The sequence below is a fragment of the Dermochelys coriacea genome, chromosome 4 (genome assembly GCF_009764565.3).
Source record: "Dermochelys coriacea isolate rDerCor1 chromosome 4, rDerCor1.pri.v4, whole genome shotgun sequence".
Classification (NCBI taxonomy): domain Eukaryota; kingdom Metazoa; phylum Chordata; order Testudines; family Dermochelyidae; genus Dermochelys; species Dermochelys coriacea.
In genome coordinates this window covers 80,856,790-80,873,324 of record NC_050071.1, presented here as the reverse complement: position 1 = coordinate 80,873,324, position 16,535 = coordinate 80,856,790, and the positions used below count along the sequence as shown (strand labels likewise).

The 16,535-nt window shown below is 37.5% G+C and overlaps 1 protein-coding gene across 5 annotated transcripts in view; it reads right to left on the bottom strand.

Moving 5' to 3' along the window:
• TENM3 (teneurin transmembrane protein 3) overlaps positions 1 to 16,535 on the bottom strand; it is a 2,178,135-nt gene that overhangs the window by 101,176 nt on the left and 2,060,424 nt on the right. For all 5 annotated transcript variants that reach the window (XM_043513542.1, XM_043513543.1, XM_038399412.2 and 2 more), the window contains 4 exons: positions 16,223 to 16,324; positions 15,846 to 16,040; positions 14,221 to 14,421; positions 10,860 to 11,045 (listed from right to left, as the gene is read on the bottom strand). In XM_043513542.1, the coding sequence (XP_043369477.1) occupies positions 10,860 to 11,045; positions 14,221 to 14,421; positions 15,846 to 16,040; positions 16,223 to 16,324 (684 nt within the window). The remainder of the gene's footprint in view (positions 1 to 10,859; positions 11,046 to 14,220; positions 14,422 to 15,845; positions 16,041 to 16,222; positions 16,325 to 16,535) is intronic.

The following is a 16,535-nucleotide window of genomic DNA, read 5'->3' as shown; positions in this document are numbered from 1 at the left end:
AAGATGAATTCAAACTAGAACAGGTACAGAGAGGGCTACTAGGATGATTCAAAGAATGAAAGGAGACTCAAGGAGCTTGGCTTGTTTAGCCTAACCAATCAAAGGCTGAGGGGAGATGTTAGATGGGGTGGGATCTGAGTTACTACAGAGAATTCTTTCCTTGGTGTCTGGTTAGTGAGTCTTGCCCACACACTCAGGTTTTAGCTGATCGCCATATTTGGGGTCGGGAAGGAACTTTCCTCCAGGGCAGATTGGCAGAGGCCCTATGGGTTTTTCATCTTCCTCTGCAGCGTGGGGCATGGGTCACTTGCTGCAGGATTCTCTGCACCTCGAAGTCTTTAAACCACGATTTGAGGACTTCAATAGCTCAGACATAGGTTAGAGGTTTGTTACAGAAGTGGGTGGGTGAGATTCTGTGTCCTGCGTTGTGCAGGAGGTCAGACTAGATGATCATAATGGTCCCTTCTGACCTTAAAGACTATGATTCTATAGCTCATATGGCAGCATGGCTTCCTCAGGAATCATGCTGTCCTGGTGTCCCTTGGAGTGAACACTGTCCCACATACGCCCTCCGCAAGGTTTCACAATGCAGAGGAGCATCCAGTATTAAATAGTTTTGAATAAATTAGTACTATTTTATATTGCACAAAACTATGGGGCTAAAGGGAATAATGCTGTGAAGAATAATCCTCTCCCTGACTTTTCCAGATGAAGCTCCGCCACATGGTGCACCAGCAGAGGAGCTTTCTCAGGATCAGTGGAAGGAGAAATGATGCAGTGGAGCTGGTAATATCTCCTATTCGTGCTGCCCCCCAACTCAGATCAACCTCATCTGCTTCCCCTACTTGTAAGGAAAATCAATCAGGCACCCAAGCTGGTCTTTGAACAAGAGGACAAAATATGGCTTATACTTGAACTCTGATCTGATAAAAAGTAGTGCTTTCTCTATGGTCATATTTGAAATCTGTTGTAAAATGAGCCCTGAGCTAAACACAAATTAAATTAAGCCCAGGCAGGTCTTACAATGCTACAGAGGAGAATACTGAATAACTAAGTATGCCTTTCAGAGTAGCAGCCGTGTTAGTCTGTATCCACAAAAAGAAAAGGAGTACTTGTGGCACCTTAGAGACTAACAAATTTATTTGAGCATAAGCTTTTGTGAGCTACAGCTCACTTCATCGGATGCATTCAGTGGAAAATACAGTGGGGAGATTTATATACATAGAGAACATGAAACAATGGGTCACTCAATAGTTTTGAGCTTACGCTACTCATGGTCAACTTGAAAAAGAGCATAATAGTGACTTTAGCTTTAGGGCCACATACTCACAAAGAGCTCCACAGCCAGTACCCAGAGATGCCAATGGAAGTCCACATGGCACATGATCATTTTCCTATTCATTTTCACTAGTCCTGTGACATAAGGTGGATTAATTTCTGTTTGCAATTTTCCATTTATTTTTAATTATGAATATCTATAACTTTCAACTATCTCGTTTATCTAATTAATGTGGCCTACCTGTGGCAATCTCTTACTCAAGAAAATCCATGTTTTATTTTTTTAAACATTGATTCATGATTTCATGCAACAGAAAACAGTAAAAAAGTACTTTGTCTACTTTTTTTCTTTTCACTGAATTTTAGGGGAAATAATCTTTCAAAAGTTCTTAGAAGATAAAACAAGGAATGCCTGATTCCCATAGGGATACAAATGTATTACAAACTGTACATTTTTATTTACTGTCCATCATTATTTGAGGCTAATTTCAATTATGGCCATTAGATAAAGTAACCTCATGCAGTTACTAAAAAAGTAGTGTGAATACCGCTATTCCAACTTCAGCCCTCCTGTGGGATTAATTAATGAATGCTTAATGATGTTAATCCACATTTCGATCACTTATGTTTAACCACATGCTTTCTATGCATACATATATAAATATTAATTTTGGACAGAATGATAATCGTTCAACACCATAACAATTAAACAGCTGTAACCTGTCTCATGTGTTAAGTGATGGAGCTGCAGGCAAGCTCCATAAACAGATGGTCTTACCCACCCATGCTTAATGTTAACGACTTTTTAAAAAAGAGGTGTTGACAAATCAGAACAAGAAGGCATAGTTTTAATGCAAATTGGCCAATTTGCAATTTAGATTACGCTAAAAACTAATTTGGTTTTTGGAAAAAATTAAGCTGTGTTGTAAAACGGAGACATTATACAACACTTGGATATAACAGATTCCCCACCAACATAATTATTTACTGATTTCATTCAGCTAGCAGAGTTTAATGGAAAAGCAGCTGGCAAAGTATTCATATTTATGGGATTTCTATGATTATTACTTAATTTATTAAGGGTACATGACAGTTAAATCACAGAAATAATAGCCCCATTTCAAACAAACACTCTCTCTTCCAATTTTACAATATAGCTATTCAAAAAGGAGAGGGTCACTGAACTCATTGTGAACGGGGCATAAAAAGAAAACATAACAATAACAAGCAGCAACAAAAAACATTTTAGCAAAACTGCAATCAGAAAACATAATTAAGGAATAAACGTTCACTCAGGAGTCTATCTGGTGTCCAGTTGTGCATGTGCAATCTTGCATACACACAGAGATAAAGGTAGAGGTTGAGGATAGAAATTCCAATTTTCAATATGCAAACTACAATTACAGAAACTGGGTGGCCTCTGTGCTTAATACTTAAAAAACAAACAAAAAATCACCAAAAATTTTAATATGGGCCCAATTATTTGAATAGAAATAGAATTCGTTTAGGATGAAAATCTACCATAAGAGGCAAAAAATAGATCTTCACAAAATAATAAAGGGTCACATTCTAACCTCAGACTCATGAATGTCACACCCAGACCAAACAAAGAATCGGGCAGGTAATTTCCCATGGCCTTGGCCTGGGGCTCTGTTATAAAATAATCCTTGATCTAAACTGTTCCCACGTAAGCAGAGGTAAAATCTTACCACTCCAAGGGGAAAAATATACAGAGTAATTTAGAAATCCTTTAATTTCCTTAGCACTTAATGTGCTTTGGAACATACACTGCCCTTTATTGACTCAACCCTACAAGGTGCTGAGCATCTGTGGGAGATTCCATGCTCCTTCAACTCTTATCGACTTAAGTACATTTCAGGATTAAGTCCTACCTGAGCATGCAACTCTTGCTGAACAACTTGTACATCAATCTTTGGAATTGTGCGTGTATCATACAGACCACACAATGAGTGTATCATGAGCAGGTATGTCATTAAGTGAAATACTGTGTGCAACTACAAAGAGCCATATAAATCATGCATATAAATTAATCTTTGATCTATTTTCCTGTTAGTCGAAGTAACCAAAAGAATAGGGTCAGTATTAAGGTTAGTTTTGTTTACTTTACATATTGGTTCTTACATATCACAATACCCCTTACTCATTTTAAATTATCTAAGAAAAACAGATTTAAATTAAATAACTGGAAACAAAAATTATTTCAAGGTATAAATGCCAACATAAGTGAGAATACAATCCCGATAGATTTCCTGGCTGATCCTTCCCATCTAGCACTACTTAAAATTCTTGATAACCTTGCTAATGCTTTCCACAGTTTTAAACATTAGAAAACCCAAATATATTTTATATCTATTAATTTGTGAAAAAACTATTAGTGTGAAAAAGTGTGCTGGAGGAAGCACTAAAAGCTCTGGACTCATAACTTATTTGAAACAAATACCACTCTTGCTATACTGCTTATCAAAGATAAGAAGATCTAGTGCAATATGTGTCCATACTTATAATGCATTTGATTTTTTTCCATATTGTTTAAGAGCTAACTCCCCAGCTGTGTGTATTTCATTTGCAATTTTCCAATCTTTGGCATTCTAAACCCCAGAGCCACCCTGGTGTTTAATAGAGGTATGCTGAGCAGTGCATGTCTAAGTTTTGTCTCAACAAACAAAGCATGTCTTTGTGATCATTAATGATCTTGTTTCCCAATGTACTAAAGAATGAGAATAAAAACAAATAGCTTGTATTTTGTAGCTTAAAGGAATTAGGAATTCCCCCAGGTCAAATTTCCATGTGAATTGCCTGAATGTACATGAAAATCAATGTAACTCAATAAACAACTTGATGTTTAACATATTATTAGAAGAGAATTCCACAAAGGACTATCTTCTTTAAAACACAGAAATGGGTTTTTTGGCTGTTTAATATGTGCCAACTTGAGGAACGCAACCAGTAGGCTAACTGAAAATGAATAGAAATAAAACAAACATTTAGAGACAAACAGAAGTTCTCAGTAGACACTTGGAATATTCTTCACTTTACTGTCTCAAACTGTGCTCATGCTTTATGTAAAACCATAGCTCTTTAGATAGTCAAACAGATTATCGAGTTGGACAGTTCAGTTAATGCCGTTACCTACTTAAGGCTCCATTCATGCCTTTATGATTAATGTGCACATATCTCTCCCATCATTTGGATGTAGTGTGGACATGACAGTGCAAAATATTGAGTGGATAGATCTGTCCACATAATAATGGGAATTTGTGCATGTGAACTTTGGGTGGCATTTGGCTAGTTGTGTATATATCTAATTTATGTCGATTTCTAAAGTACGTACAGTAGAACCCCATTTATCTGTCCCTCCATTATCTGGCTCTCTGTATTAACTGCACAGTCACGAAGCACAGGTCCAGAAGCTGGCGAGGTGGCTGCTAGACAGTGGTGCAGCCTCACATTTTTCCAGTCTCTGGATTATCTGAAATCTTAATGATTGGATCTGGCCCCAGTCCCAATTAGATCTGATAAACTGGGTTTTGATATATTACCCTAGTATCTAGCTGCTGAACAGCATATGAAATTGTGAGTAAAGGGATTTCCTACTTTTTCAATACAGAAGGGAACATGCAAGACTGCCACATGCACAATGCAAACTATCTAACTATTTTGCCACCAAGGGCAAGTTGTGCCAGTACATGGTATAAAAATGTTTGGTTTTATAGGCAAAGGATGGCTATGGGAGTACTGTGTACGCAGATATTACTTGCGCTTTGAAATCTGTTACTTTGGTGGCCATACGGTTATATAACCTAGAGGGGCTAGGACAAGGGCTCATTGGCTCTTTGCGCACCAGGCTGAGGAAGAATCAATTCCAATTCCACAATGGCTACACTATGAGTTAGGTGTGTGATTCCCCTGTTCATATGAATATACATGAGGTAACTCGAATAGAGCTAGTGCAAGTATAAATAGCATTGTAGCATGGGCATCAGCTGCAGAGGCACAGCTGAGCTACGCCAAGTATGTGCCCACCATTTTTTAGATGTGTTTATACCTGGCATGGCTCAGCTGTGCCTCCACGACTATACTGCTATCATTTATACTTGTGCTAGCTCTCATCGAGCTATGGTGAGTATCTATACATGAGCAGGGGAATCATGCCCCTAGCTCACAGTGTAGACATAGCCTAAGACAGAACTACGTTAAGCTGGTTAAGAGCAAGAAAAGGACCTGATTTCTCTGTAACACTGGGGTCTCAAAGAGAACATCTCTAAGAAAAACATACATATCAGTGTGGCATATGATCCTGTGCTTCATCACAAGTCTTAGAGACCATAAAAGCAACACAAACAAATCGAACATTAATCAAAGGTGGGATTTTCCTGACAACAGTGACCACACAATAAATATATGTATTGAAAAAGTCAGACCTGCTTGCCCAATGCTGAAGAAGAACCTGTTTGTGCCTAATATGTTGGAAATATTGTCCAAGAACAGTTACTCTGTGTACAACTATAACCCAGGTAATGCAGCCCAGGTCAGTGAGACCAACAGTAGAGTGATCTGCTGAGTAATTGCTATTTGGCAAGTTAAAGCTACCTAAGGAAAGGCTTTATCTTGCTCTCCCATTTTTTCTTATGATTAATTTTAAGGTAAGTTATTCTCCTCCTACCTCTCTTAAACATGTGCTTCAGTGGGTCCTTCTCATCCCCTTTCCAACTTGCTGGAAGGGTTTCACCGGACTCTGTCCTTGTTGCCTCTCTCTTCTCTCTATACACCTTATTTGTGGGTAATCTCATCCACAAGCACAAATTCAACTGCCATCTTTATGCTGACAACTCCAGACCTCCCTCCCCATTCTTCACCTATTTCCTTCTGTCCAAACTAAAACCTCAGCCTGTCTCTCTGATATCTCTTCATGGCGGTCAAAAAAACCTGAACCTGTCTAAAAAAAGAGCTCTTAATCAGGCCCCTGCAGAAACCTCCCTCCTGTCTCTTTTTAATCATGTGGACAAGACCACCATCCTGTCACTTAGGTCCATAATCTGTGCGTCCTCTTCAACCTGGATCACGTTGTAGGTCCTCACTACTAGCATATGTCTAGTTCTTATTGACTCTTTCTACTCTAAGATATGGCTTTCCTCATACCTAAAAAACCCAACAAGCCTTGTCCAAGCTCTCATCATCTTGCATCTCAATTACTGCAATATTTTGCATCCTTTTGTCTGGCCTTGAATAATGCAATCTTGCCTCAATTATATCCATTAAGAGTTCTGCAGCAAAGATCATTTTCTAGGCCCAACAATTTGACCATCTCACACCTACTGCAGCCCTTCACTGGGTTTCCCTTCTCTATTGCATCAAATATAAACTACTCGTCTTCACTTTCAAGGCCCTCAATAGCCTATCTCCATCTTGCCTATCATCTCTTATTCATTATCGAGATGTCAACTCCCACCTATGTTCAGTCCATGATGTCTGCCTCCATCAGCAAATTATTAAATTTTCATACAAGCACCTTTGTACTTCATGCTACCCTCTCTTCTTGGGAGAAGCTTCCCATAAACATCTGCAAAGCTACCTCATTATCCTCTTTCAAAATCTCCTTAAAACTCTCCTTTGCCATGATGTCTATGAAAACCTTGACAACAGTTAGCTCACAGGTGAGATTAGACCACTGCCTACCAAGATGAAGAATATTCATAGACTCGTAGATTATAAAAACAGAAGAGACCATTGTGATAATCTAATCTGACCTTCTGTATAACGCAGACCCCAGAGGACTTCCTACAATTAATTTCTGTTTTAAACAGCTCTTATATTTTAGAAAAACAACCAATCTTGATTTAAAATTTTCCAGTGATGGATAATCCACCATGACCCTTGGTAAATTGTGCCAATGGTTAATTATACTCACTCTTAAAAATGCTCACCTTAATTCTTGTCTGAATTTGTCTAGCTTCAACTTCCAGCCACTGGATCTTATTATACCTTTGTCTGCTAGATTGAAGAGCCCTTTATTATCAAATTTCTGTTTCCTATGTTTTGCAATGTTGTTGTAGTTGTGGTGTTTATCTCTCTAGAACAGTCCCATACCATCATCAACTTCCTGGACACCATGATCAATTTAAACAATGGAACCCTACATACAGACTATATTTAAGAAATCCCATGAATCATCACAATTACCTCCAGAGATCCAACAATCACACCAGACATACCAAGAAATCTGTTATCTACAGCCAGGCACTTGGATACAACAGAACATGCTCTGAAGAGGAAGTGTGGGATACTCACTTAAAACTACCTAGTACTGTACTGTAGATTGGAACATGGAGCAGGCCACGCAAATATTGCAGGAGACCTCTGCTTCAATACAGAAAAATATCCCACTGACTGCAGACCCTTCACTGTCACTACCATCCCATACTAGAATCCATATGGAGTATCATCAAACAATTACAACCCACATTTGATGGGGACAACATCCTGAAAAAAATCTTCCCCGAATCCTCTCTTCTGTCCTTCAAACAATGCCTCAACCTCACCAAGCTCATCAGAATCAAACTCCCCATAGACCAGGATACACCAGTTGAAAGTGGCACCAGACCCTGCCAAAACAGATGCAAAACCTGTGGACATATCTCCACACTATGATGATCAATACCCCCAAAACACACCTTTCAAGATCCATACAAACACTTATCACAACATGTGGTGTACCATATCCAATGCATCAAATGTCCCAACAATTACGTTGGTGAAACCAGACAATCACGACATTCTCGAATGAACTCACACCAAAAAATGATAAAAAGACAAAAACATCATACCACTGATGGGCAAACATTTTTCACTAAGCAATCACTCCGTATCTGACCTCTCAGTCCTCATTCTCAAAGGAAACCTGCATAATGCCTTCAAAAGATGAGCCTGGAATTTAAATTCCTAACTCTGCTGGTCCTTTAAGTCCTAAAAAGCATTGACTTAACAAATACACTGGTTTTATGGCTTATTATGACAATTTGTAACACTCCCTGCTAACCTTCCATTGCTCTAGAACAGCAAAGGTGTTAATTTTACACTTCATTTTAAGTGATCTCCTACAGCAGTGGTTCTCAGCTGGTCCGCTGCTTACCTGCTGCATCCGCAGGTTCGGCCAATCGTGGCTCCCACTGGCTGCGGTCGCCTCTCCAGGCCAATTGGCCTGTGCCGCTTCCCGCAGCCCCCAGTGGCCTGGAGTGGCAAACTGCGGCCAGTGGGAGCTGCGATCGGCCAAACCTGTGGACACAGCAGGTAAACAAACTGGTCCATCAGGGGCTTTCCCTGAACAAGTGGCGGACTGGCTTTAAGAACCACTGTCCTACAGCATGTGTGAATCACTTACGCTTAACAATCTGTCACATCTTGTATTTAGCTTGGACACTCTGGTTACCTTCCTCAGACTTGAAGAAGAGCTCTGTGAAGCTCAAAATTTTGTCCTGTTCACTAACAGAAGTTGGTCCAATGAAAGATATTAGCTCACCTACCTTATCTCTCTCTGTTTCCTATGTAGATACTTATAAACTGTAATCAAGTCACCCCTTAAACTCCTCTTTGTTGAGCTTCCTGAGTCTCTCACAATAAGGCATATTTTCCAATCTGTTAATAATTCTAGTGGCCCTTCTCTGAATCCTCTCCAATTTACCAGTTTATCCAATTTGAATCCTTCTTGAACTGTGGACACCAGAACAGGATGCAATATTCCAGTACCAGTTGCACCAGTGTCAAATACAGAAGGAACATAACTCCTCCACTGCTACTCGATAATCCTCTCTTTATACATCTAAAGATCAGATTAGCCCTTTTGGCCACAGCATTGCACTTGGAGCTCATGTTCATCTGTTATCACTCCTGAGTCTTTCAGAGTCATTGCGTCTCAGGATAGACTTTCCCATCTTGTAAGTATGGCCTACATCCTTCTTCCTAGATATACAGCCTTATATTTGGCCATATTAAAAGGCATATGTTTTGTTTGCAACCTACTTCCAAAGCAATTCAGATCACTTTCTATTAGCAACCTGTCATCTTCATTATTTACCACTCCTCCAATTTTTGTGTCATCTGCAACCTTTCTAAGTGATAATTTTGTTTTCTTCCACATCACTGATAAAAATGTTAAATAGCATAGGGCCAAGAATCAATCCCTATGGGAGACCACTTGAAACACATCTGCTTGGTAATGATTCCCCACTTAAAACTACATTTGGAGATCTATTGGTTAGCCAGTTTTTAATCCATTTCATGTGTGCCAAGTTTATTTTGTATTGTTCTAGTTTCTTACTCAAAATGTTACCTGGTATCAAGTCAAATGCCTTACAGAAGTCTAATTATATCAACACTATTATTATCATCAACCAAACTTGCAATTTAATTAAAAAATTCTCATCATAGTGTCTCATTGATTCCTAGTACTCCCATATCTGTTTGTATCCATCAGTCTTATACTTAGATTACAAACTCTTTGGGGTAAACACCATCTTTTTTTGCTCTGTGTTTGTACAATGCCTAGCACAATGGGGTCCTGGTGCATGACTACCTGGTGCTATGATAGGACAAGTAAATAATAGTGTCACTTGCTTTTCTGTGACAACTTTTCTTCCCCTTTTTCTAATTCTTCTGCTCTTTTTAGTATATACACAAGCACAAATCCCTGCATTTACTCACTGCCCAAAGATGCCTGTCAAATTCTGTGTGATTGGAAAAGTATACATCCAAAGGCAGCATGTGGCCTTTGGTAAATTTCTGGAGACACATTAATGAAATTCTAAGAAAGAGAATGAACTTTCATTATAATTTGAAGGAAAGGATCACACACTTTTCTTATTGTCTATGTTATATAGAATATTCAGGGTGTAAATAATTCAATGATAAAAGCACAGGAGTTTCTAAAGGATAGAATATTTTTGATTATGGAAACATACAGAGATTAATGAAGACTGCTTCTTTTGAATTTGTCATTTAAAAGTGCTTTGAAATGTAATGTTATTTGCTTAGCAGATATCTTGTACAACTGTAAAGTAGAAATGCATTATGTCAACAAAAAGGATAATGGGGGGGGTAGCAGTTAGATTTCTTTAGCACCTTGGTAAGAGTTTTTATTTTTGGGCTCAGGTTAGACTAAGTTTTGTAGGCTTTTTTCTTAGAAAAGGGGGCCGGGGAAGGTACCATAGTAACACATCTTTTGGAAAACTATCACATAAAAATAAAAAAGCATGCAACAGAAGACTTATTTACAGATTTAAAAAATATGTAAGCTTCTCCTCTACAGGAGGCAGTTACAGGAAACGATTGAAAGGGAAATTCTTGCACCTCCCATTTGTGACAAACAAGCTGTAAAGAATTGTTGAGCCATTATGTAATCATTTCCTTTCTTAAAACATCAGTTCCTTTACACACACTGACAGGTGCAAATATTCTGTTTGAAGAAACAAGCTTCAAAGTGTTACATTTCTGATGCACAAAAGGCCAGGAATTCTAGCTTTTTGAGTTTCGTATTGAAGACAGATATTAAAGCACAGCTAGCCTACCAATAGTACAGTGCTCTCCGTTCCATCCCTGGCTACATTCACACTTCCCATCTTTACAGGTTCCGTGTTCAGCACAGCGAGGGTGGCAGGCTCTTTGATTGCAGGCTGGTCCAGTCCAACCTTCTTCGCAACGACATGTTCCACCCATGCAAACACCATGAGAGCCACAGTCCACGGAACAGATTTCTGTATTTAAAAGGAGGGATGGGAGAAAAAGAGAAAGAACAAGAGGAGAGCGCACATTAATTAGCAAAGTGACATTTTAATTCAACATATGAAGGAGGAAAGCAAAATCTTTCAAAATTAAATCAAAGGAATTTACTGCTAAAAGCATTTTCAGGTAGGACCCAAGAGAATATGGAATATGGAATTTTATCTCTGCTAATGCTTAATTAGTTACCCAGTAGACTTAGTAATGCCTACATCTCCACAGCTCTTCTGTCAGTTAGCTTTGAGTAATTTCCAATTATATTTTTGTGAGCACATATTTCTTAAGAGTTACCTTTTATAGCTTAGATTATATGTGTTTAAACCCATTAGAATTTACGGCATAGTTTTAGTGACTAAATGTACCATGTTCCTTACAGGTCATTTACATTATAGGCAAAAATCTACAATTGAACAAAAGTTCAATTTAGCAAAGGGGCTTTTTTCCTTTCCCCCAGGTTTCTTTCAAATTTGAAATGTGCCATCTCTGACATATTTTTTCATTAAAAAGAATCAGCCTCAGTGAGACACATTAGTGCATTGCTGACATAGTGACATGTCTGTTAAACATAAGATTTTTTTAAAATTTCTGTAAATTTATAGCAACGACAGCTTTAGGCAGTCTGGTTTAAAAACAGAAGACTATTAAAAATCAATCAACAAAAGTATTCAACTTGTCACTTACACTAACAGGGTTTTATAACTAGTAGAATAATTGAAAAGAACATTAAGGCCTAAGTTATTCATAGGCCAAACAATATATCTTACATCTCAAAAACTAATACAAGATAATAATTCAGGTTGTTATAGTTTGCATTTATCTTTTTTCTTTATTCAGTCAGTCTTTGGAAAACTTAATTTGTGTAAAGCTGAGTACAGAAAAAAAGCCTGAGGGATGTTTTTTAGTCTCTTAGAATACAGTTAATCAAAAACATATGCTGGTTCATAAGAATGTTATATTTACTTTGGGTTTTCTTGTAAAAGACAACAAACCACCCTAACAAGAAAGAACTGAAATGATTTTTGACTGCAATAAAAAGAGCGCTCATAAAAGAGGCTGAAAGGTTTTACATATGGGCTTTGTTTCCAGTTTTTCATTCAGTAGTATTTTCCCCCCAATAGATTATAATTCTCTGCCTCAAAGTGCTATAAAACATTCATCACAGCATCAAGTTTTGATGGCACTTCTTATGAGCAATAGTGCAGAATGTTTACTGGGCAAGAGAGCTCTGCTGTTTTTCCCACACAACATTTTCTATCTACTTTGAATTAAATTTTTGATTAAAAGATCTGAGATGATCTGATTAACTTCAGAGTTACAGAACATCAACCCAGCTGCAAGAGAGGCAGAACCTTTATTTCAGAGGTTCCCCCTTTTTTCTTCAATCTAATCAATTTTTCATTAGGGTGAAGGTATTTATCAGCTTTAAGCACACTAGCTTTGAGCAAGGTGTGTCAATCTTTGTAATTAACTTATTAATTAGAGTTAATTTAATTGAAGTGGAATTGAAGGGCTAATTAATGGACAAATTGCTGATGAAGATAGAGGAAAGCTCTGTTGATTTCAACCCTGTAAGCTGTCTGATGGATATAACTCATTCTTCTCCATTTAGCAGCTTTACAAAATATTTCTTTATGAGTAAGATTTACTTATTTATTGACTTTAAATATCTGAAGGTCATTTTGTACAACTTCAGTAGGGGTCCTTTACATTTTATTGCACAAACTGGTTTCTATTTCATAAATCTGAAGTAACTGAAATATCTGAATATACATGAAACAGATTACTTTTATACATTTCAACTATCAACTACTTTTCGAAACATGAGCACAGACAGTGAATGACCAAAAATAACATGTAGTGTATAAAGATGGATACCATCAGAAGTTGTGTACAATCCATATTTTCTTTGAACCATATAGCAGACCTTCCACAAACAGTCATTTTTATAAGAACCTAAGCTCATGGATGCCATACCAGATGAGCTCAGAAAGCTTTCTGTGCTCAGTAGACATTCAAAAACAAAATTAGCAGAATAGTAGAGGACAACGCCTTTTCTTTGGAGGTACAAATATTACTTTAGTATCTGATAATACATATGCATACACAAAGTAAATGCCTAAATCTGAAAGTAATATGGAACATTAAATATGGGAAAATACTCCCCTTCTACAGTTTTCTCACACTTTGTTGCCTTCCCTTGAAAATCCATACCTATATCTGATACCTGAGCTACCAGTGATTTACAAGGACTGTTGATCAATATCATAGATATCAGACACAAACTGCATTTCAAAATGGCAGTTATTTACAGAGAACTGGTTAAATATCATTCATAACTTGATATAAAACCAGTACCCCTCAAGCAGGCCACGTGCCCAGGTGTCATTAAGAGCATCATCTACTTTGTTAGATTATTAACAAATTATTTGCTTTTTTTGGCAAAACACATCTGATATTTAAAATCTAGATAATTTCTAACTATGTGGCTACAAAATGAGTAATTTTTTCCAAAATTTGGCACAAAAAGGTTGCTCTCAGACTGAGACTAAAATTCAGATTCTGACCTAATTATTCCATATTTTAATCCAAATTTATACCAATGTATCTAAGATCAGCAACTGGCCTTAAATGCCAAGTTTTGGCCTTCAAGAAAGCCTTACCTGCTAGAACTGTTGGCCTAATCATGCAGTCCTTATTCAGGCAAAATTTCCATTAACTTCAGTTGGAGTTTTGCCTGAACAAGGACTACAGGATTGGCCTGTCCAAGCAGCTAAAAATAGATTTTTCAAATGGAAATATTTCTGGATGTGTCATTAACACAGTTCTAAATGTGTAGATGAATATTTCAATACAGATCTTAAATGCAGAAGGTACATATAACATTTTGTTCTTTTCTGTGAACCACCAGCAAAACACACCTTCAATTAATATCTGAGTGAAGAAACTGTTTGATTTTCAAATATTTACAAATGGTAATTCGTTCTGAATGTTTCACTCATGATTTATGGCCTAATCCTGCTCCCACTGCAGTCAACAGAAAGATTTAGCTTCAATGGCAGCTGGATCAGGTTCTTACACAATAATGCAAGATTATGCATTAATTTAAAATATTTTAGAGTTTTATACATAGGGAATGTTTTTAATTCTTACCATTTGAGCAATCTGCACCTGTCCAATTAGGGTCACAAGTGCAGGTACCACTTTCTTGAAGGTACGTCCCATGACCAGAGCACTGGTCTGGACACATTGTCTTTAGTATTTCACAGTTGCTACCACCCCATCCTGGATTACAGTGGCACTCTCCATGGATACACACACCATGACTGGAACAGGCTGGGTCTAAGCAATCAGCTGGAGAGAAAAGAAAAAGATAATCTTTACTATGATATTATTAACAATTACAATAGCAGCAATTATCATCCAAGGATTTTAAGCACTTTCTGAATTAATTAAAAAATGCCTGTGAGGTGAACAGTACTACACTCATTTAATAACAAACAGTAAACTGAGATAAGAGGCGATGAGGCGAATCACAATGTTACGTAATGAGTCAGTGGAAAAACAGAGAGTAGAACTCAAGTCCTGAGGTGGCCCCTAGCCCACCTGCTTTAATCACAAGATAGCAAGCACTATCTGACCAAATAAATAAATAAAAATCAATATATAACTAATAGAGTGCAACTTCTAATCCATTTTTGCTAGCATATTGGTAATTTTCTTTGTAGTACATTAGGACATCAGAAGTAATTGTAAGGATCCACGTTCATAAGTGTAACTGGTTTAATGACATCCTGGGGATAACAGACATAAACCTCCAAGTCACTGATGTAACTGAGACTCTTGCACGGATTTGTAATTTTCCTGAATTACACCAAGATTCACTTGGGTTTTCAGGGTATTTCTCTCTCTTCTCCAAATCACAGAGTAACAAAATCTTGGATTCTCTTTAACAAGCAGTATCAACTGACCTAATCCACTACTACTGAGTTCTGACAGCTATATAGGACCCTCAACCTGTTTGAGAAATAAATGAGTTGGGTATTCTCTATCCTTCTTAATTCACTTTTATGTGCTTTAGATGACGAGATTTAATTTAGCAATTTGACTCAATAAAACTTTACACTTGTAGGGTCAATGGTCTGAAAATTTAATTCCAGAGACTTAATTGCATTACTTTGTATGTGGAGATCAATAAAATCAATTTGATTGAGGAAGGGAAATGGTGCTTTTTCCTCCTAAAAAAAATAAATAGAAAATGAACTCCGCTTTACAGCACACCAGAATGAATACAAAATACAAAAAAAGATGCAAAATTTTTCATTGTGATGCATTTGAATCAGCATTTTCAACTGTAAGTCTTTATAAAAATGTTGGTGGAAAAGACTGTGTGCAATAGAGTAACAATTTCTTCTACAATGTGAAAAATCATTGTCTTTCTATGTTCTAACAGTCATCTTTTCTTTTGCTTCCCTCTTAGCCGATGTCAGATTGATAAAGTAAATCTATTTTTAATATGCTGAAATTATTAGACAAACCTGCTGAAAGCAAAATATCTAGCAAACTGGATATTTTAGTATGTTTAATACAAGGTGAACAATTTGCCAGCACATGGCTTTAATGGGCCAGATTTTCAGCTAGTGCAAATTGACATGGCTCCAGTGAAATCAATAGTGCTATGCTGATTTACACCAGCTGAAAAATCTGACCCACTATGTTGTAATCTGACATTTTAGAAACATTACTGTAGATACTTGGATAAATATTTATGTATTTACCTTCTTCACAGTTTTCTCCTTTGTACCCAGAGTTGCAGGCACAAGAGCCCATGATACAAATCCCACGGCCCCCACACTGAGGATCAATACACTGGGTGGTAGGCACATCACACTCTGTACCCTTCCAACCGCTGAAACAGAGACAGCGCCCTTTGGAATACTGCCCGTTGCCACTACACAATACTGGGCAGGCTGCTGTGAAATAAAACACGACAGAAGAATTAACAAAACCCTTTTCAATCAAGCTTTGAGGAAAAAAAAGAGGAACATGTATGAAACATGTTGCATGCCAGTTTCTCTTCCTTGGTAGATTAGTAATGACTTGTCTTTCTGCAGTTTATTTATTTTAACTTAAGAAAAGAATTCGGTTCAGATACCTCTTGAACAATCAGGGCCCAGAAATCCAGGAAAACAATGGCATGATCCAGAAACACACTCTCCGTTCCCATGGCAATTTCGGGGGCATTCCACTACAGACTCTGAAAGAAAGAGTACAAAAAATAATTCATACAGACTCCCACCACAATACTAAACTAGAACAGAAGGTGTCTATCATCTAATTCTAAACCACTAGTGACAGATAGCAAACGAAGGTCTTGCAGAAGCATGTATGTCGCTTTGTTTAGTGATTGTAAGAAAGTAAATAGTGGCTAATTTCCTGTAATTAATGCTTGTGGTATCCTATTACAT